The sequence below is a fragment of the Macrosteles quadrilineatus genome, unplaced genomic scaffold (assembly GCF_028750875.1).
Source record: "Macrosteles quadrilineatus isolate MER2022 unplaced genomic scaffold, UCM_ALF_1.0 Scaffold_11__1_contigs__length_5352618, whole genome shotgun sequence".
Taxonomy (NCBI): Eukaryota; Metazoa; Arthropoda; class Insecta; order Hemiptera; family Cicadellidae; genus Macrosteles; species Macrosteles quadrilineatus.
Window position 1 is genome coordinate 744,662 of NW_026542604.1, and position 24,329 is coordinate 768,990.

A 24,329-nucleotide genomic window follows, 5' to 3' on the forward strand; every position below is an offset into this window, starting at 1 on the left:
TAAGTTTTGAGCTTAAGTATGTAACATAGAACAATAGTTTCAAGGATACTTGTTGGGGTAGCAAGCATCTGAATGGGAAACAGTCCACCCTGGTTCAAGAAACAAACTTAACTCAATAGTTTACACATAACATTAAATAGTAAACCTTTTTAAGTGCTTTAAATTAGCTAAAAATCCACTAATGTGAATGACAGTTTATCTGTATTCTGTGAGTGATAAAATGCTCAGCAAATTTCATTTGATTACTTGTTAAGTCTTGATAATCGATATTGATTTAGTGAGAAAAAGAGGCGTTACTTTATATCTAACAATAACACTTCGCTATCAAAGATTGGATCACTGATGACGGAAGGCTTGAACGTTTTTGACCTTCTCATTTAAAACAAACACAGATGTGATTTCTTTTAAAAACAGTTATTTTATAAACAATGTTGGGCCTCTAAGTTTTGATCTTTTAATCGCCAAATCAAATGTCAAAACGGAAACTTGTCCTGATTTCCAGTGGATTTCAGTTTTGGTTTTGACACGAGTTTTGTAGACTCGTAGTAGCTCAAGATTTGTTCTGTCCAGATACCATTCAAGCTGACGCTGAGGGTGTGGGACGTGTATCTACTGGAGGGGGAACGTGTGTTGACGGCCATGGCTTACAACATACTCAAGATGCACCGACGTAACCTCAGCAAGCGAGGCATGGACGATATACTGCAGTACCTGCAGGTAGGCATGTACCAGGTATGGCCTCGCATCATGCGCATCATTACATTCATTTATTTTAAGTGTGGCCCAAAAGTCTTCAACGATGATAGCATGTACTCATATACCAGAAAATCTGTAGGGTTTTATTTATTTTAAAACTTAAAATGAGATTTTAAGCAAAACATTACAGACTTACTCTTATTAATGAAACAATCATGTCCACATCAAGAATCTGTTTGGGATGTACGATTACTAGTACATATGATACAGTTCAAAGTATGGTTTAATGACAATATAAAGTAAACAATAAACAACTAAATAAATCAATGTTACTTACCTTCATTATAAAAAGTATGCATTTAACCTGAAATAGAGGAAATCGGAAATACAGAATTTATACTGACTAAATGTGTCATACCTTTTAAATACATTACAGATTAAGTGAGGGACATAAACATTAAATACAGAGTAAGGTAACATGAACGTGTGGCAATCCAAATTAAACAGTAATGTCAATATACCACATACACTAAACCTGGTACCTAACTAAAGCAAAAACAACAAAATAAAATAAACAAAAACAATGCTCTAAATAGTAAAAACTCTTTTTACTAGGCCTACTTAGTAATAGTTTGTTATGAATATTGAACTATTGTTATTTTATATTGATTAGTTTATCTTTCATGCATTAATCTCTTTGAAGACTTTTGAGTTACGGTACTTTTAGTAAATAGTTCTTTTATTTATTTATAAGTTTTTCCATGCTTGTTTTTGCAGTCTTACTAAAACAAGTAACCTTTTTTTTAAGCTATGAAATCAAATAAGATGAACAAATAAATTGAATTTAGTGTTGAAATAAAATAAAATGATAAAATAATAAACATTTTAAGATAATAACCTTTAAAATAAAGGTCTAAACAAATTACAAATCCTGCTGGATATGAATTTTAATGTTGACAAAGATTGGCAGTAAATAAATTGTTCAAGTTGAAATGAAAACGCTGTCTGTTTTCGGATAGCCTACATCTTGAACGCACAAATAACCATTATTCAAAGAACTGTGAATTCTACAGTTAATAATATTTCTTTTATCTTCCATGAACAACAACATTTAAATAAACAACTTTTAGATTTTTCAAAACAAGTAATGGTTTTTTTTGTATACTTTATGTACTTTCAGTAATGGATTGTGTATTAACATTAACTAATATAACTAGTTGTTAAAATATATCTACCTAAAATATCAGTTACATTTTTGTAGTAATTACATTTTTCTAAGCTTTTAAAATTTAACTTAAGTAAGTATTTATTGATTATTTTGCTTTTATTCTTGCCTACTTCACTCGGCTCATTCTGTCACAAAATCATGCTTACTGCTGGTAGAAATGTAATGTATTGCTTTATTTGTCATACAAAGTCCACATGATATTTGACAAAAATATGACACATAATGTTAGGCTGATTTTGTTTGAGCAGGGAGTTGGAGGTTAAATTTACTACGGTATATATATACAAAGGACCTGTCTAACAAATAGGTAACAGTTTTATGGATGGGGAAGGTGAAAGCATGATGGTTTTTACTCAACTGAGCTCAGATGGGTGAATTGTTAGGCCTACACATAATGATCAAAGCTAATGATATTGATATTCCTACCCTTACGAAGATAATACTTTTATTTTAAATTACACTGAGTAAAAATTATTCTATTACAATTTCAAATTAGTTTGAAGTAGGATAAGAGTTTACAACTCATTCAGCTGGGGGAAAATATTTATTATTCGTTTTAAATAATGTTGGAAATTATTTTGTGGAAAGTGATGGTATGAGTTCACTTCATTCAGGTTACACCCAAATTAAAAAAGGATGATTTCATGACCATGAATTCAGACCTGGAAGTTTCATGGTTCACTGACTTGTGATCCGAGGATGTATGAGGCAGCATGAGTGTGGTCCGCAGGTTCACCTAGAGCAGAGTTATGAGTTTGAGGAAGACGTCACAATGGAGAGTCTACAGAAGTGTATGGATGAGCTGAGGAAAGCCAAGCTTGACTATGCAGGGGCTCCTCCCTCCAACGAGCTACCCAAGCGGCCGTTCGGACTGTTCAAGGAGCCGGCCTTTGAACAGAAGGTACATCACACTTACTAATTACCAGTACTGGCCAATATCTCAACCTTATATAAAATGAAAATGCTTCATTACATGTCTTTTTCACATTTCATCACTTCTCTAATTAGAAAAATAGATTAAAACATTAATAATATAAGCATAAAAATGTTTGACTCTAAAGAATTGTCCTGATATCTTAACTGGATTTTATGACATCAGTTATAAAAATCAATCCTATCAATATTTGTGTAAAAAATAAGTTCCTGGGTGTACTCATAAACCTCTTCTATCCTTATCTCTCTAAATAAAACTCCTCCTTCTCCACTGTTGATGTTTTCTTTCAGTGTAAAAATCTTTTTTTTCTTACCATTTCTATTATAGTTCAACACTCCTCTTACCACCAGATTCTCTCATTCTTATTTTTGTTTTGATAATCTAAACAACACTTTTGAATCTAATACATAAGCATTCATTTTCTGCATATTTATGTGATTATGTAACAGGTGGGCCGGCGTACCAGTGAGTTTTCAACTGCCGAGCGGACGACGCAAGAGAATGTGATGATGAGGCGGGATCTAGCAGTGGCTGCGGCCTTAGCCAGTCCCCCCACCACACACGGCGGCCATGCCAACGGACACGCGACACACGCCTCGCAACGACTGTCTAGTGGCGGAGACGTCACCACTCTCCCTGGTGAGTACCTGGACAATGTAGATGTCACCCGACTGTAGCCAAGATTACATTTCCATCACATACAATCAACTGTTACAATTATTATCTTCTGCTTCCTTGTATGACTGTTCTGAAAGAGATATGGATTGTTGATTCCATTTTTATGTTCTCAGTCCATCACATTCATATCACAGTTAGTATGGTAAGCTATTGTTAATCTCAATATTAGGAAATGCAGATTTAGTGGACAGATAAGAAAAATGTACAGATAAGATATTCTAGTAAGTGAATTGAGCTAGTTAGTACTTGGTTATTGTGGGCATTATTATGCTGTACAATCAGTCTATCACATTTCTTTTAAAATCTCTAACCCTCTTCATGTATGTGTTACTGCTCTGTGTTTGTGTGAACTTAACTAGTGCTGAAAGGTTCATCTCAAGTTGTTACTCCTACTGAATTTCAGATAATATTACCTAGTAGTTTGTCATATTTGAATTCCAAATCCACTAAATTTCAGGTCTTTTGAATCTTGAAATTAGAATAAACAAGATATTTAATAAATTATTTCACACGCAAACTTCATTCAATCAAAAAGTGATGAAGTTATTCTTTATTCAATTCAATTAAAATAATTTAAATTATCTAACATATGGTACTTAATTGGTTAAAATATATTGAACCCATGGAAAAATTAACAATAATAGAAAAAAAATTAAAGACCGACCAAAAACAAAATTAACAAATTGAAAAGAATATAAATTAAGTTAACAACATCAGAAATGTTTTGATTTTTAAATTTAAGATTATGATCAGAAAAACCAAATTTTTGGGATGGGAATCTTATTGCGATTGAGTAAATGAATAACTATATTTGATGTGATTGTATTATATGGATCACCATTACCAATTTAGTGTGAGAAAAGATAATCACAGTCACCATCACAAGAGCTAGTTCACAACTTAACCACAATTCTGGTTGTAAAAGATACAAAAACAATCAAGTTTTAGAATTAATTCAAAATAAAATGAAGTGTGGTAGAAAATAGATTCGAAATTGCATTTTTATGAAAATGGATCGTGAAACGTGAATTCAAGATTCAGGATTTAACTATAGGATATTTGGATTCGAGTCTCCAAATTCCTAAATTTGACGATTACCATAATCATTGGAATTTCTTCTCTGTTTTTTCTTCTTTTTGCTCATTGTAACCTCTCAATCGTGGAATTTATGGTTGCTAAAGGAAAATGTTGTCATGTAATTAATTAATTGTAACGTCAATACTTAGCTTAGTTTTGTACTTCACCTAAGTGGCCTTAAAAATAAATTTAGAATTAATACTAGAGGATACTCATGTTAACTATGTACTTTAAGATTTGTGTTCTTATTCTTATTTCGTAAGACGGCTTAACAGTGAGATATAGGACTACTGCTAATATTTATTTTATGATCTGATCAATAGTTACCATTAACATTTTTTTACAGTTTCATAAAAATAATTTTAAGCCAACACTACAATAGTGCAAGGTTAACATATACACACCGAAGGTTTTATGGCGGTATATTTTTTACTTGTTTTGTTGATGAATACTACATGCTAATAGTTTTAAATATAGACTATTAATAATTTGTATTTTTGTAAATTTGATATTTTTATATATTAGCTAGTGTAAAATTTGTATTTAAAGATTTATATTTTAAGTATAAATTAAACGTTTCTCACAGCACAGTAGGATATTGATAGTTGTATAGAGAGGCACTAACATAGAAATCGCACTTATGTTTGAAAAAGATTACAAAGAAAAGAAAATATTGAGAATAATGTTTATTCAGTACAAGCACACGTCCAGATTTAGGTTTTTTACACTTTCATGTTTCTGGTTTTACTGAAAGTTAAAGTTATGTTTACATAGATCCAGATATACACTAAAATAATTAATGACTTCAGTAGTTTGTGTTGGATTTTCATTCAAGTGATAATTTTACAGTCAGTTTGAAAAAAATCTTAGTTTTGTATTTTTAACTGCTTGAATAAACACAGCAAAAAAAAAAATTTAAACACCAAGACATAATATATTTAAAAATTTATGTCAAAATGTTGATACCGAAACTTTTATTTTTGAAAAGTTTACTTTTCCCAATGGTAACTAGACTAGTGAAGAAAATGCTACATTTTTTATCCCAAATTAAATTATTTCTTATGTCTATACTACTAAAGAGGGCAAACCACATTTCTTAACTTAGTAGACTTGAGGATAGAAATTTTAACTTCTTGGAATTTAAAATTCCATTGACCACTATTCAATAAAACTTCTGAAACCTGATGTTATGATTAACAGTGCATTAACATAATATTGCATCACGTTTGCTTAGAAAGGTGCAATGGCTTTTTCAACTATTGCTTGCAATCATAATTAATTGCTATGATTCTCAAAACTGATAATTCATTACACCCAAATATAAAAGAACCTCTACATGCACGTTACATTTGGACAGTACTAAGTACTTTACATTTACCATACCAAATGTTGTGGCAGCGGCTTTTCTAAGCCAATAATCCATTACACTTGACGTTATGTCATAGTCTTTGCCTGAATTATATTCCTATTTTACAGAATATTCTGTAATGCATGCAAATCTGTTGCTGGTCTCAATGGCTAATAGCTCACTTGTTAAACATTTTCACCAATATGTTAGGGCTACATCATGCTGTTATGTCAGTAATGTAGAATGTATAAATAAATATACTTCAGGTAGTCCTTGCTATACGCAATCCCGGTTTACAAGAGTGATCCAATGCATCTGTTTCATCTCTTGTTCCGTTTCTGTTGAAAGGGGTTTCTAAATCAATTTTTCACCTGGGGGCAGTCAAGGCCACACTAAAAAAACAGGCCGTAATGCTCATCAAGCATGACGTCACGATAGAAGACGGCAATGACGTAATTTTGCCGTTTGTGATCAGCTGCTTGTTTTAATCTTTCATTGGAAAATAAATAAATAAATACTTATACGTCATAGCCGTCTTCTATCGTGACGTCACGCTTGACGAGCATTACGGCCTGTTTTTTTTAGTGTGGCCTTGGGGCAGTCTATAAATAATACTCGCTTCACACAGTTTTGCTTTGCCCAGCTCTATGCCCAATCGCGTTTAGTCAGGACTACCTGTAGCTTGTTAGTACAAGTAGACAACGCTAGAATAGTCAGCACAATGCTTGTACATTAGTATCTCAGACCTCACTGTTATCTTTACGTTTACACACTGCTGTGCATGATCTAACTTGCATGTTGAATAAATAGTTTGCGTATATCCTCTGTTGTGTTGTATTTCTTACCTGCCCAGTAACATTCCTTCTGCACGAAATGCTTATTAGTGTTGTAGGATGTTAGATGCTTTTTAACTTTAAAATTATAGTAAAAGCCATTAAAACCTGACAATATGAAATCTGGTGAACATTAACCTTTTAATCAGACCATAATTTCAAAAAAATGAAATTTTGTAAAAACTCTTAGACCTATGAAAAAGAAACACATGATTCAACCAGGGGTGCCAAGAGGGGGGAAACTGCAGCACACTTGGGTCACATGGAGTTTTGGGGGGGGGGAATTATTTTACATATTGCCATTGATAATTCATAAGGTTGTTTCAAAAAAAAAATATTGTTAAATTGACACTCTTAATTATCTATGCATTATTATTCACATTTGTTTGTCAAAATAACACAATGTCTTTGCAATTGCGAGAAATGTTCTTAATTTTGGCGCTATTGTGGGATACAATGATATCTTTGCAAACATGAGGAATCGTCAAGATCTGAGACGATGATGATGTCTTCGTTAGAGTGGGTTATGCTCTCAATTTTGCCACAATCACGGATATTGACATGATAACATTTTTTTTCATGCGTAGGCTTTCGCGGCCGTTGTCATTGAAATCCATGGTGATGGTTTTCGGCGTAAACCGCGTCGTCAGTTGTATATCACTGCCAGACGTTTCGCCCTTACTATGAAGTGGCATCCTCAGTGGCTAGGCTGAGACTAAGTCAGCCAACTTAGTCTCAGCCTAGCCACTGAGGATGCCACTTCATAGTAAGGGCGAAACGTCTGGCAGTGATATACAACTGACGACGCGGTTTACGCCGAAAACCATCACCATGGATTTCAATGATAACATTTTGGTATGATCAGATAGAAAACTGCAGTTACAGAGCTGAGGAAGGGCAAAAACTAGTTTTTCATTTTTTCAGGCCTGTAGCGTCTACCTGGTCTTGTGACTTTTTCATCATCATTAAGCCATTTTAATTAATTATGAAGTTTTTTCATCGGGGAACGGTCCATACCGTGGTCTTGTTACCAATGTCAACCTGTTTTTTTTTTCAAACGACCTAATTAATAATTTAATAATTTGACAAATGTGATCTAGTGATAAAAAAAGGTGATAAAAATCTTCCTTGTTATTATCGCCCTATTTCAATAGTGCCAATCTTTTCCAAAATTTTTGAATGTCTCATGCATAAACAAATGAATGAATATTTTGAAAATAACAATTTGTTGACAAATTCACAGTTTGGATTTCGAGAGGGTAAATCAACAACTGCAGCTGTCTTAGAAGTAATTAATAAATCTTTAAATGCATTTGAAAATAAAGAAACTGTTTCATTAACTTTATTTGATCTTACAAAAGCTTTTGACTCTGTACCTTTTGATATTTTATTCAAAAAACTTGAATTTTATGGTATTACAGGTGAAACTTTAAAAATTTTAAAATCCTATTTAACTAATAGAAAGCAGTATGTATCTGTTGGAGGCAGTCAGTCTAACTTAAGATTGGTTGAAGTAGGTGTTCCACAGGGCTCGGTTTTGGGACCCTTCTTGTTTTTAATCTCGATAAATGACCTGCCGAGGAATGTTGATGTAGACACTGTTGTATATGCTGATGACACAACTTTGATTGCAACAAATAGAGATATCCATGAGCTTGATTTAATTACTAATGAATCAATAACATCAGCACTAAATTGGTTTTCTTCAAATAAATTGACATGTAATCAAGAAAAAACACAGAAAATTCTTTTGAGTCTATCCCCACTTGACAATGAATTAAAATCTGTAAAATTATTAGGCTTCCAAATTGATTCAAAATTAAATTGGCAAGAGCACATAGAAATCACTTGTAAAAAAATTTCCAGAGTAAATTATCTAATTTGGAAACTCAGAGATTTTGTTAATAATGAATACCTTCGGATTACTTATTTTGTTGTGGATGTAGCCTCCGGATTGCCAAATAATATTAAAAAGGTTTAAATACCTGCTAAATGGATTGCTTGATAGCAGGTATTTAAACCTTTTTAATACTTATTTTGGTTTTTTTCAATCTCATATTTCTTACGGGATTATACTATGGGGACACTCCCCCCACACCCATGAAATTCTTTTATTACAAAAAAAAGTCATACGAACAATTTGTGGGGCTGGCCCTGTGGATAGCTGTCGACTTCTTTTTATAGACCTTAAAATTATGACCGTTGTAAATTTGTATATTTTTCACATACTCCTCTACACTAAAGCCAATCTTCATCAATTCACTTGTAGATAGAGTATACACTCTTACAATACAAGAGGCAAATCCAATCTAGATATCCCTGCACATAGATTGGCCAAAACAGATAACTGCCATAAAATAAATTGCATACGGTTTTTTAATAAATTAGGTCTGACAGCAAAACAGGTTCCTTTTAATAGGTTTAAGTCTAAAATGTTTGAGTGGTCTTATCCAAAATCCATTTTACTGTATAACAGAGTACTTAGTTTCTGATGTTAATATTAATTTTTAATTTAGAACCCACTGTATTTTATAGCTTTAGTTTTTATTTATTGTTGACTATGTCTATTCCTTGTAAAAGGTCAATGACAATAAAGATCTTGATTCTTGATTCTTGATAGTGTTATACAATATTAATATTTTGTTGTTATTATTTGCTGAATTACTTTAAGTTCCAAATCAATCAACCAAAAAATGTTGATAGTATCCAATTATGTTCATGATGCATTTATACCAAAAACTAGTCTCTAGTCTGTGAATGTTTCTATGTACCCTAGCTTCCAAAAACTTTGTTTTTATAGAGTTCTAGTCTAAAAAACAATAACAAGTAGTTAAAATGTAGAGAGATATAAAACAAAAAATTCTAATCCTTCAGATCATCAATCACTATGAAGAATAAAACAAATCAAATGTGACAGATTTTATTAAAAACCTTGATCCAAATGCAAGATAGTGAGCCATTGTCCTGTCCCAAGTTATTGCAACTCTTCAGGGAAACCAGAGAAACCACAGTTGAAGTTTTTCTACATATTTCTCTTCTGCATATCTGACGGATATAAAGAAGTTATTCTTACCTTTGGAAAGAATCCTATGATGAAGTATAATCATCTTTGGAAGCAAAAAGCTAGTTTACCTTCAGTTGCACTTTTTTGTAACTTTCCAGTTAGAGTATGCCAAGTATATAGGCCGAATAAGTTTAATAAACTGTTAATAAACTGTTAACAAACTGTTAACTGTTAATAAACTGGTTGTGATGTTAATAAATGAAATTCTAAACATAGTTTATTAGGTTTATACTTCATAGAGGTCTAAAATATAAAATGTAACTACTAATTTAATACAAGGTTAGAGTATTAACCATGCAACGTTTTTGTGCTTTCGTGAAATTTATTAATTTTAGCAATTGTTCTTAACTCAATTTGCCTAAATGCGTCTTTTTGAGAAGAATCCCCTCTATAACATCCTAAACTTTAAGCTGTGATAGTGACAAGTTTAAACCTTCAATCAAACACAAAAACAGTACAGACATGATTGGTTGTTTGTAAGTCAACTCAGTTTTTTCTTCTATTTAATGTTTTTATTTTTGATACACAATTAAAAGTCATTTAATTTACTCCTGGGTAATAAAAATCTCAACACTTAAATTATTTAGGTAATCTTTCTTACTTTTTTGCTATATTTAGTTGGAAGGTAGGTTAGGTTATTATCTTGAAATGGCCCAAGTATTGTTAATGTTTACTAACTAAAACATCTTACCTTGTACAACAACTTACAGGTTTTCTAGCTTATACATAATGTTAATGAAATGCAGAGTTGTGTGAAAATATAAAGTAGGAAGGTGATGTTAACTGACAGTGGTAAACTCCAACTAATATTAACCTTCTTGCTTATTCTAACTTACAAAATAAAACATACAGGTAATAAACAGTAATGAGTATGATTTTAAAAATAGCAAAACTTTTTCTAACCTAATTGCTTTACAAATTGGTATTTAACTATATAGGCTATATATTTTATTTTACAGCTTTAACTTATTTTTTCACTCAGTTGTTTTTTTTGTTTTTTTTAACATGTAGCACTAATTCCTCTAAAGGTAAAGGCTTATATTTTATATCTGTATCCGGTAGCTTTGGGTTTGCTTTCTATCAGCCAAGGCAGCCTAATGTGGATTGACGACTGATGGACGTCAGCTGTTGAGGTGGTCCGGATACAAACGTAAGCCGCAACTGGGGTTGTAAGCTTCATGTCGTGGGGCTAACTAACTATGGTGCTTCATAGCATGTCAATAATATGTACCGTACCTACGATTAAAAAACGTAGGAAATACGCTGAATCAAATACACGACAATTTTTGTGTGCTTTGAATTGGAACGCTTCACTTTTGCAGGTAGCATAAAGTGATAAGAATTATTCAGTGTGGGTTTACTTCAGAGTTCAAAATTCCTCTTCAATGTTGTATTTTGTGACATTTTACTTTGTATCTATTTGCCCTTGAATTATAATTTTCTGAGGTAAGCTACTAACTAAATCCAAAAGTAATTGTGTAAAGTGGGACGTAATATAATAGCCAAGATTTAAGCTTTATTCTTCCTGATTATTCGTCAATATTTTCAATTTTGTGTGTGTGTGTGTCATTTAAGTTTTTTGCAGGATACTAGGCCTTCTTAATGTATAACATTGACTATTTGCTAGATAGTACCCTATAATTTGATAGCTTGATAACAAATTGCATCTGGTTTCACAACCCCTTTGCCTTGTTATATAGCCTACTTGTTAGTCTTAATTAAATGTTGAGAGATTTTGAGAGTGGTGAATATTTTTCATTGAAGCATCAAATACTATTTATTGATTAATTGAGGCAACCCCTGGTGCATATTAAAAATCTATTGTGTCTTTGGAAATAAATTACATTCAATAATGGAAAATTTCCAATGTCTACACATTAATGAAAGTAATTTTTAGGTAACTTATTAGATTCTTTTATTTTTGGTTTGTGGTATTGTCTAATTTATTTTCTCTGGGAAATATTGAACTAATAACTTTTAGCTGTATCAACATATCAACCAAGGAACAATAGACCCAAATGCTTTTGCTCCCAATGTTAAGAGGTTGCAAGCGTAGCTAAAAGAAAATCGCCTAAATCTCGACATTTTCAAGAGAGTGGTAATCAACCTGTTGAAGATTTGCTGTGGAAATCAAAATAATTGTATTTTCAAGTGGTTTTTCTCATTCTTACTACAGGGTACCCACTCAAAAAAGAAAACCTTAAACCTAAAATTCGCTAAGAATTTTATCAAACGTGAAAAAAATGTTGCAGTTAAGCCTTTAAATTAGGGGTTGCCAATTCCGCAAAATTTTCAATACGGGTAATATCAAGGATTTGTAGATTCTCGATACTTTGCGGTTTTGGATTCAATTTCTATTGCAGTATTTCCTGCAATTAAGGTGAATTCATGATCATTTACCACTGCTCCCCCTCTGTGTAGTTTTCCTTTTGTCTCTCAAGTTAGCTTTGTATGGCTCACCATAATGTTACTGTGATTCTGCCTTTATCTAAATTCTAAATCTATAATCTCTGATTTTATCAATGTCACAAAAACTGTATGATGACAGATTTGAGTGGGGACCCAGACTAGGTGGGAGTACAGATATATTTGTACCCTAGCATGTAGGAGACTAACCTAACCTGCACGTGTGTGTTGCATGCTTCGTAGAGGTGCAGTGCTGACTGCAGTCCGCCTCTACTGCAGGTAACCAACACCTGACAGGCTGCAGTGTTGCGTCTTGCGCTTTTTGTTGTGTTTTCAATCAATTATTGTGTGTTTCATCATAATTGTTATTTTTTGCTTTATAGTAATATTCACAGTAGTTTAAAAGTGAATTCAATGTGTTGTCTGTTTGTTGATGGACTATACATTCCATTCCAATGTTCTAGTTCTTGCCAGTTTTTCAATAAAAATAGACGTAGTTGAATTGATCCACTGACAGAGGGTGCTGATTTAAGGTGTTGATTTCTGTTGAAGACGTCAACTTTGTTTCAAAACCATAATTTTGGCTCAACTTATTGTAATGTAGCATCGTTAAGTTTGTATTAACAAAATTAAGGGAGACAATTAATTGGACTTTAGCTGCTAACAAACTCTGTGAGCTGCTTATTCAACTATGTATTTTTTATTTTAAAAATGTGCTTCAGATTCTCAACATAGATGCTATTTTTACTTCAATATACAAAAAATCAATGCTTTTAGGTGATATCAAATGAAAAATGCCTCGTGGCAAATGCTCGGGCTTTGCCTCGGACTGTGGATACCGGCCTTAAAACTAAAACCTAAAATCCCGAGATTTTAAAATAAATAAGTATACCATTGAATTCACCAGCACCAGCACATGTAGTGGCCCAGTTCAATATATCTAGTTAGTTGTTTGTTATCTGAGGCTCACATTTCACTTGTGTTGCTACTGCTGTCATTCTAATAGGTTGGCGTAGGCTTAGAGCTAAAACAGATTGTTTTGTAGGTCAAATTATTTTAATTGTTAGACACTAGGCTTGGACTTGCCACAAAAAGGCCGAACTCTGTATTCTGTGTTTATCAACGATATTGTTTTCAATACCGTGATATGAAAGTGTAGTTACCAGTTAGTTTTAGAATGTAATTAATTCAAGCACAAAACACTGTTACGACCATTTTAAATGTTGACACTAAATTTTTCTCTACTGCACTCAGGCTTTTATTACATTATATTTTCATTGCTGTAATCAACTACTTTGTTTTTTTCTCAGTAGAATTGTTTTATAATAATATTTTTAAGTTATTATAAATAGTATTTCACTTACAGTTGTATGGGCTAGCAAAACTCAAATGAATCCAAGTCTGTGGCATAGACTTTTTTACATTTGAACTTGTATTCCATTTTTTTCCAATCATTTATATACTTCCTCATTGGATTTCTAAAAAAAATACAATAAAAATGAACTAAATATAAAACAGAAAGATTTTCTGAATCCTTGTTATCATTTTGATTTAATATGCAACAATATTTTTTTTATCTTTGCTTTCTCAGAGAGAATAATTTTGTAAATGAGTAGGTTTACTTACGCTATAATTCAAAATCAAATCAAAGTTAACTTCATTTTCACAACAAACTTACAAAATGTACACAAGAAACTAATTTTATTTTATAAAAGAGAGTAAAAAAAACATAGCTTGAACCTAACAAATTAATTTACATAAAACAAACTAAAAACAAGAAATATAAAATGAAAACTTCCAATCCATCCTAAAACAAGAACATTTATTCATGGAAAATAAATATAAGCTTACATCTTCAGTGGTCTTTTGACTCAAATAGTTAAAAAAGTATTCATTTGTAATATCTATATTAATAGAAAAACACTCATATTAAGCTGATAGAAAACCTGCTGAGTTTAAATAAAAACTTAAAACTCAAGGTAATAATTTTTTTTTACTGAAGGTAAACAATGTATTAACATTTATTGAGTGTTAAATAATAGAGGACGATAAAATGAGAATCCAATTAGCATCATTAAAGAGATTTTGAGCAACTAATCAAAATATAATGTTTTGCTTTTAAAATAAAAATTTGAATTAAATTAACTTTTAATTTATGTTACAGCTCTGAAAGAAACCTGCCCCTCCCTCTTCCCTTCCAAAAACTCCCGTGGCCACAACTCTAGTTGTAAACCGTCCAGCAGACACCATAGACTCACTCAAGATCTGAGAGACCCTGACAGTGCAAACAATAAAAAATATCTCCGGGACGAATCCTACAAGATAAACAAATCTAGCAAAGGCCCAACTGAGTGTCGACCGCGCCATCTATACTCTAGTAAATGTAGACCATCTACAGAAGTTTCTAATGACAATCAATCACATCTCTGTGAATCCAACCAGTATCTTTCATATCACCATGACTTGGGAGGTCGAGCCATTGGGTGCAGTTCTAAAAATAGAATAGTTGCAACACATAATTGTAACAAAGACACTCAGAAACATCGCAGAAGTCAAGGATCCACCAAGCCTAAATCATTTGTTTTTGGAGCAAGTAACTCTAGTAAAGACAAATCCAAGTGTAAAAGTGAAATTGTTACAACTGAAAATTGTAACAAAGATACTCAGAGCCACCACAGAAGTAAAGGATCTACCAAGCCTCAATCATTTGTTTTTGGAGCAAGTAACTATAGTACAGAACAGTCCAAATGTAAATCTAAAAGTTATGTGGCTACTAAACAATCACAAAAATACAAGAATTGTGAGTCATACGTTGAAGGCAACCCACATAAACGATCTGTTACAAATCATTTATTTGGTCGTAAACATTTTGAGGGAGAAGACATCAATAAACTTAGTGGTAGTGAGTTCTTTTCTTGTGAATCTGATGAGTACGATGAAATTCAAACTAGTCGCCAATCCAAACACCGTAAATCCAGGATTAACTCCAATGGCCTTCCATCTACTGAAATGTCCAATTTCCCTGGATCATATCTCAGCTGGAATGATAGACATTCCTCATTCCACAATCCCCAAATTCCTAAAGACAACCATAAGTCTTCCAAGAGCAGATGTAAGACTCAAAAAAGTGTTTGTTTTGAAACCTAGATCATCCAGAAAAATCTATTTTAAATTAATTTTAACCTTAGTTTTTCATAAAGTTTTATAGGATTGTTTAGTTTGTGTGGTATTAATAAATTTTTTTTCTTCACTAATTAGTTTCAATGAATTTTAGGTTCTACCGCTGATATATTTGCTGATTGCCAAATTATAGAATTTGAATTTTTTGTTGTTTAAAAGAATATCAATTTCAGATTTATTAATTTATTTTTATTTTATGGTAGTTTTTTTATCTACTGTATTGCCATTTTGAAAACAAATACAGCAAATCAACCCATCACTAACAACTAGTGATGGCTTAATTCACAAAATTTTTGATTTAGATTCTGGTTCAAATCCTTTGAAATTGATTCTCGATTCTGATTCCATTGATTCCATAAATTAAAAGCTTAAAAAGTTATAAATCCTTCTAAACACTTAAAATAAATACCATATTGTAGGTAAATAAATATAGGGTAGATAAAATTTTTTATCGTAACTAGAGGTGTGCCTACCTGAGATTTTCAATCAAGCCAAACTCGAGGTAATATTGTCAATTCATCATCGGCTCCCACAATCGTGGAAACGTTATCGTCGTCTTGCGTGAATAACGGTAATTTTCCGATTGCAGGATTTTCACAGCCAAGTAGGGAATCGGTATCAGAATCGACTTTGAGCTATTGATTCTAGATTCCGATTCCAAATCAAAGTATTGGTGGAATTGAGAATCGACTTTTGGAATTGGCCAATCCCTACTAAAAACTGATTTTTCAAAAAAAAATTAAAATAAATAATGAAACATGCGTTGTAAAAGTTATTGAATTTTTCTCAAAAACTACAAATTCAAACTTCCGTTGCAGAATAAGGGCTCATACCAATGTGTTACAACGAGGACTATTGTTATTGGAAATTTAATGAAGATTCTGAAAATTTTAATAAATCCCAAAGAAAAACGATTTTTAGTGCACCTACGGCCATATTGTTACACAAGAACTAATTTTGGAAATGATCATATTTTGACTATTATTCCCTAACTGTGAGGGTTTGGAAACGTAGATTGGTGCCATTTTTTCACTAATACTTGGTAGCTTGACGGATAATTTTTTTTTAACGCTAACGTTGTTCCACCAATACAAACTGATAAAAAAGTAAGCAATAATTAAAATGCCACTTTTGAGGAGCAGTTCAAAAATTACAATTAATTGACAAAAAAATATTGTTCATCAAATAGACTTTTGGTCCTCATCCAAATTATGCTTTGGCTTTGCCTCGCCTAGTTACTCACATGAAAGCGACACTTTTCATTCTACTTATGAAATACCACTATTGATTTTTTACTTCCTATGTAAAAAAAGTTTAAAAAAATACATCATTGAAAACACTAATTTTTGTGAAAGCAACGAATCGAATATATACATCCACTTTTAAAATGTTGTATGTCAGACATCTCAAATGTTTTAGTCATAAAATTAAAAATGTTAAGCAAGACCATCACTCAGTATTATTTAACACATTAGAAAGTAAGTTTTAAAAAACATTTTTATTTATACATGTACATCATAAGACAATGAATAGCATCAACATTCTTACTACCAACAATACAATTTCAAACATCTCCCTAACCAATACTTAGCAATGAATATGAAGTAGACAATTATTATATCCAATAAAGCATGGTTGACAATCTTTTATAATGTTTTTAAAACTGTTCAGGTCATTTTCCCTAAAGTAAATCACTTAAAAAAAATCTAAGTTCTAAAAAATTTAAATGGCCAATATTTAACTAAAACTAATTAAAATCTCACGAGTTACCAATAAAGTCATCTATTGCAGAGAGCAGATTTAATCGTAGTTGATGTCTCAGAGGGTGTTACAGGCAGTAAGTTTTCATTGGAGCCGAGTCTAGACGATGCGTCCTCCTTGCTTGGCGAAGGCTCACGCCGCTCACTTGCAGAGACGAGCGTCACATCCACAGCAGACTTAAGCGTGTTCTCATCCGCCACTCGGTCTCAAGCCCAAGACACTCACAGTCTGGGCGGGGGCGACACGGGTGACGAGAGTGGGGGTCCAGAGACGCCCCGTGCTAGTCCTGACGTCGTCCGCATCTACGTTCCGTACCACTCCCCTTCTACCTCCCCTCAGAACGGAGATGTCCCTCATGCAGACAGGAACAAGATTAGGATAGTGGTCATGGACCCCCCTTCTCCCCACGAGGACACGGCCACTCCTCTTGCAGAGCTCGGCCCCCCTTTGCGACCGTTCCACCTCGACCAACCAACTGTCGACCTCAAGTGACCCCATTCACACATGTACGTAGTTTCCCAATTTTCGTTTTTACTCCGCTAATTGTAACCAAAAATGTTTTATGTGTCAATAGATAAACTTTAAAATTAGAAGGCTTTAACTATTGTTCAAACTAGACATTTAATTACCGTGTTAAATTTGGTCGCAGTTAAGTTGAGCTACCTACAGAGTAAACTGATTTAAATTCTTTATTTCCATTGAATACTTAAAGATTTAATAAAGCCAAACTGAAAAGAAAACTATGGCTAACAACAGCATCTCTTATATATACAATGTAGAAGCCTATCCATGAAGAATAGCATCTCTTTCATCATACCAACTATTGCAGTAACAATAATAATGTGGTGAAAATAAGGATTTTAGACAGCAGCGCACTCTGTGAATGAGTAAGTCATTCATCAAAGTTCTTTTTAATAAAAAAATGGCTACTACAGCTGGTCCATGCAGGTGGGATGTCTACTTCAGGATCAATGTCAACGCCTTTATATATTGAATTTCTCAGTCTTGGCAGTACAAATGTTTAAGATCAACTGATGCAAACTAAAATTATCAAACATAATTTGGCAAAATGTTTTTTTGAACAGATTATTATTGATATTTCAGTTTTAAAATCTTCAAGTTGAATACAACTACAGTAGAACCTCGCTAATTTGAATCCCAGAGGAAAGACAATATATTTTGAACTATGCCAAGTTTGAAATATAGAGAGTTAGATTTATAGAAGTCAGAATAAATAAAATTTAAATTAAAGAGGTCCCATTGTTAAGTGTAGAGAGTTTGAGAGAACGGAGACTAATGAAGACATTGTGGGAACATCAATAAGAGCGTCACTTCATGTTTCAACAGGCGTATTTTTGATCCTGAATTCAAATTACAGAAGCTTACGGTAACACAGTTCGAATTGTTGAGGTTGACTTTGAATTTTGGAGGTAACAGTTTGAATTACAGCAACAAAATTTGAACTGTAGAGGCTCGATTATGTGAAAATTGAAATTGTAAAGGCTGCATTAGCGTAAAAATCATTTTGAATTATCGTTTTATTATTTTTTGAATTCTAGACGTTTTCTGAGTGGAATAGACACAAATTTCTAATTATAGAGGTTTTCGAATTATCGAGGTTCTACTATATTACTACTCTACGACTGATTTCAAAATTAATATTGTTTGGAAAGTTATTTGATGTTAGCTACTGTTTTTCTTAGTCTTTAAATAGTGTGTAATATTTACATGCTACATTAATTCTACGATTTATCCAGTAAATTTGTTAAAAACTCTATACTATGTTTTTTTAAGCTTAAGTTTGTTACTCTATTAATTTAAGGAATGTAAATAAAACCTCAGTAGGCTCAGTGAATAGTCCTAGATTAGAATACTCTAAAGGTGGCTTTTTCACCACATACCTATGCGTTAATGTGTTCTCTCATATTGAAGTTTTTGCTATTCATGTTCTGTATATTGTAAGTATGTAACTTGTTAAAAGTGTAAATCCTTAATTGTTATAATACATCACAAATTTGTATCGAATTCTACCCAAATATTTTATGGTTGCTTGTATTGAAAAACAAAACAAACTCATTATTTATCAGCTCCATATTCATATACATTGAGTAGGGTATTTTGTTAAAGAGTGCTTAAAAACTTTCTTTTCTTTTAATTTGATTTGATTACTTTTTACTTCTATCTTTTTAGTGTTGGCTTTTTAGTATTATTCAACTATCAGTAACTAAGTATCAGTCAACGGATTATGGATGCTTGTTGACATTTGAATAAACCGATATTACTATTGTACATGAGAAATCGATATATTTATTGTAGGTAATAAATGTTACTCTTGTTGAAAATCAATATCAATCGAGTTGTAACAATTGTGCTTCATTTGCCTACGTCATTTGTGTACAACATGTTCTAACAGTGCATTTATTGACTATGTAAATGTGTTTATTTTTGTAACTTAAGTGTGTTTCTGCTGTTTCTGCTTAAAGATTTGTATTTATTTTTCTCTAAATTTTCTAGGAACTTACATTATGATGGATCTAAGTAACTTAGTAAGTACTTCACTCACATTCACTCCAATCTTTAGTTTAATTTCCTATTCTCACTCTCTATTGTCTTGGAAGAGTTACAGCTATTGTATATTTATGGAGACTCAATTGTGTCTATAAAAATATATTGTTAAGTTTTATATTAAAAAATTAATTCAAACTGAAAGTTGTACAAAGAAGTTTAAAATTTAAAATGGTTTTTAGTATGATTGATATGCTGTACGTCTCATGATGGAGATTTTAGTGTCAAAGATAGAGTAAAAATGTTTTAATTTTGAATTGTCCTTTGTATATTTGTAAATTTGTATATTTAAATGTCCTTAACCTTTCAATACAAAGTACTCAGAAATGTGAAGGATGATAAAGTATTTGATATTTCAGTGTTATATCTTTGATTAGCTATAAAAAGTGGTGTATTTTGGAATGGTCATAGTTTAACATTTATAAGAAATACTTAATCTAGTAATACAATTGTCTATTAACTGCAAACACGTTACCTAACGTTTTAATTAAATCAATTTTATTTTTACTCCACCATTTCTATTGATGTTATATTTGACTTATTTAAAATCTCTGTCAGATCCCTCTGTACAACTGTTTCTTACTCTATGTTTATTTATCGACCTTAAATGCTCACATTCTATTAAGTAACTTGTATTTTTATTACCATTCCTTTACACTCTGCACATTCCTTATGTTATTGGTGTCTCTATTGATTTGACTTGATTTTATTGTCATTTTAGCTAGAATACATTTTTGTCAGTATAACAAACATGTTTAATACAAACTAAGGATTTGACATTGCCTTTCATTTGGTGCTTTGCTTCATATTTTGTTTTTATATGTTATTAGAACCAATTCTTTTAGTCAACTGAATTTTGTACTATTTTGTAAAACATAGATTATGATCTTTTTTATTCAAACTATTTTACAAGAAAAAGATTCTTCAGTAGAGTATTGAGAATTGGAAAAAACAATCACACATTAGGAATAACACAAAAATATATATCCTTGGGTTTCTGTTTTTGACTCTTTATGATACAGAGGACTTAATAACTATGAACTGATTAAGTTAACATTACCAAGCATTTGGCCCTTTTGTAACATAGGCCTACAGCAAGATTAAACTCTGAAGGTTTAGTGTTTGAGTTAGTTTCTTATAAAGCTAGGGTGTCATAAATTATGGAAATTAAAAAAAGAAGAATCTTAGTAAAAAATTGATACCAGTGTATTGTTTTTACCGATTGATGAAATAAATGAAAACGGTATTTTACTACCAGTATGATTGTGTTTAAGTACCTTTTAGAATGTAAACTTTAAACATTTTATATAATTTTTCAATCCAAAACGACTTTAGCTTGAGCCTACTCTATTATTTAATATGAACATAATATTAATACACCCAAATATAAAATAATACTAATATAAACTAAGGCTAAAAGGTATATGTAAAACATATTTTTTGAAGTCTATAATTTTATGCTCACTGGATATGTCTGATTGTAAGGGTAGTAACTTCTCTTTACTATAACTTACCCCATAACTGTTTTGAAACATGTTGTTTTGTGAAGTACTAAAATTAATTTGTAATTAATATGTTTTACACGAGTAAATAATGTGATAGTTAGTTTTTTTTTTTTGTGAAAGATATTTATTATATAATTTTTGGATTGTTTATCATATTTTCAAATTATTATAGTCTTAAAGACACTTTTATTTTTAAATGCTAAGGAGGATGCTAAGGAGTTTCAACTGGAAGGGAATAAAATTTGCAACTTCCAAGAGACCAAACAACTAAAATCTTGACTAAAACATTTAGTAAGATATTAAATAATATTGTAAGGTTGTATATTAAAACAAATTGAATACCCTTAAATAATATATATGTATATATAAATTAAATATTCTAAAATTAAAATCAAAACAATAATAATAGTTTTAACCAAGAGATTACAAGCTACTACCATGGCCCTATTAAGTAATTGACTCCCAAACATTTAGTTTTTTATCCAAACATTGCATGTGCACAAAACATTTTTCTCCTTTTGGTAACTTCAGTTATTATAAAATTACCAAAACATCAAAATTATTGTTAATATAGTTTATGATTTGTCTCAATGCAGAAAGAAGCAATGTCATGGTTGGATAATTGACACTCTATTGTATTTCAAAAGTTTTCCCTAGCTATCCTAGCAGGAACTATCTGTCGAATAACCTCTTGCTTCCTGGATATAAGTCTTAAATAGCTATCGCCAAAACCATGAAATTAAAATACTTGGCTTTCATACACGAAGCTAATATTATTAATTTAGAGTATTACAAATTGAAAAGTTTCTAAAATTTGGAACAACTTTATTAGTTTTTCCCTGTCTTTGCTCCAAAAAAACCATCTTTTCAGCAACATTCCTAAATGTATTTATTTGTTGGTTTCACATAGCTTAGCTTTGCAAGTGTTGTCTGATTTTGTAACAATAAATAATTTTACAAATATAGGTAATTTCAAATAAATAGTTTGTACCTGCTTGTATGTTCATCACTGTTTCTAGTCTTTAATTGTATTAGTTGTTGTCCTTTATTTTGTGTGCTGAAGTAAATTAAGTGTGATAGTAAAATGGTTCCAAAGTTTGGGTGGATTTATAAGTGGAAATGGAAAATATTTCAAATGGTATTATTGGTATGAGTTATTTTGGTACAGTTTTGCTCTAGGTACAGAAATAAATTCACCTCTCTCTTGAATTGCTTTTAATTAAGTAAAATGTGATATTTGTAATCATAAACAGTGTGTCTTTAATAAATGAAGAATTTGCGTTTCATCTTTTGTCATATTTACCTAAGAATGTATTTAGGTTGAATATCAAAAGGGCGTTAGTTGTAAAGCAATTTGTATGGTGTTAAAGTTTATTTATTACGATTTTGTATTTTTTTGTCTGAGGCAAGGTAAGTAAGTACTTAGATTACGTATGAAAGAGATTTGTAATAAACATTTAATAAAACTAGTTCTCTTAAAATTACTTAAATTGTAAAATTACTTTACATACTCGATGAAAAGTTTAAAATACAACACACAATTTGCGTAATTTGGGTAGCCTAAGTAATTTAGCATACAATGTGAACAGAATCAAACAAATTTTAAATATCCATAATTGGAGTTTAACAGTCATTATAAGTATTAAACTACTTGCTTGCTATTAATTACTAACCACTACTCGCATATCTGTTATAAACCCAAATACAATAAATTTCATTACCTTATACCCTACCTTATAAAACTATTTATTAGATTGGATGAATTTTCAATGTATTTTAAAGAGTGTTTACTAGAAACTGCAGCATGTTATAGTATGTAAATAGCAAATAAAATAAACAACAGACATTTCCATAAACGTAAATATATCTACTCATTTCATGAATGGAAACATGGGCATCTATAACATCATATATCCGTAACCCTTCCTCTATGGAGAACTTGTCAGTGGATCCTAATCTGTGTGAAACATTTTTAGACAAACTTTAAACAGTTATTATTAGTTTAATGTACATTTAATAGTATTGCATTCTGTAAATAGCTTATATATTCAACATGGTCATGTTAATACCTAGATTATAATGTGTTGAATAATAAATATATTGTACAATATGTAGCCAGCAAGTTTCTCAGATACTGTATAATTTTTTATAACATTGTGTGTTTAACAAATAATTTATATTTTATAAAAAAGAATTCTCGGGTTCTGGCATGCAATAAGGTATGTTGTGTCTTAGCCTTTAGTCTATATATTTTCTTTGTAAACTGTTCTAAATGTTCAAAGATCATATTGAGTAGAATGTTGAGCGAATAAAAGATTTTTTTCTAGATAAGTCGCCTAATTTTCCACCACGTTACAGGAAAAAAACACATGTTTTTGTTACGTTTATTAATTGCTCAGCTATGGCCTAACACAGCTGGCTGAATATTGAATTCAACTGTTGATAGTGCTTGTAGATAGCTCATTCTATTGGAATATCTAAAGCCTGCCTTGATGTGTGATTCACGTTGGTTATACCATAGACAAAAAGAATTAAATATAGACCGTCAGCTGTGCTGCGGTTACCATAGCTTCTGGCGCACACCGCTTGGAGCGCCATGTATTTACGGTGTACGCGCTACGTAAACTACAGCGGTGTGCGCCGGAACCTATGGTAACCATGGTAACCGCAGCACGGCTGACAGTCTATATTTAATTCTTTTTGTATATGGTTATACTTGTGTACACTTATGTTGCCCAAATTTTTCTCTTTTATTTTTGAGTACTGTCAGTATTTCATGATTAGATTTAATTTCCTTTAACTAAAATGACAAAATAAAAGATTATCTAAATATTATTAACTTAAACAACAAAAATAAATAATATCTGTATTGCAGACTAAGGCCTGTAACAATGAGACTCATGAGACGGCCTTGCTACTCTATCTCCCTCTCTCTCTTAGCTGATTCTTTGTCTCACTCAGTCAGCTGACTTGGCCGTGTCCTCTCAATAGTCTACCTAGCGGCCGCCTCGGGAACTATCAGAAATTCAAATATTCCCAGATTGAATGTTGAAC

The 24,329-nt window shown here is 31.6% G+C and overlaps 1 protein-coding gene across 5 annotated transcripts in view; it reads left to right on the forward strand.

The window, feature by feature from the left end:
- Positions 1 to 23,600, forward strand: part of LOC129004738 (USP6 N-terminal-like protein) — a 53,040-nt gene extending 29,440 nt beyond the window's left edge. Inside the window, exons 7-11 of one of the 5 annotated variants that reach the window (XM_054433337.1) lie at positions 571 to 732; positions 2,655 to 2,825; positions 3,308 to 3,497; positions 17,267 to 17,711; positions 19,720 to 23,600. In XM_054433337.1, coding sequence (XP_054289312.1) covers positions 571 to 732; positions 2,655 to 2,825; positions 3,308 to 3,497; positions 17,267 to 17,697 — 954 coding nt within the window. In that variant the 3' untranslated portion in view covers positions 17,698 to 17,711; positions 19,720 to 23,600. Of the gene's footprint in view, positions 1 to 570; positions 733 to 2,654; positions 2,826 to 3,307; positions 3,498 to 17,266 lie in introns of all 5 variants that reach the window. The other 4 variants (XM_054433335.1, XM_054433338.1, XM_054433339.1 and 1 more) reach the window with 4 other exon arrangements.
- Positions 23,601 to 24,329: the final 729 nt, after the last annotated feature.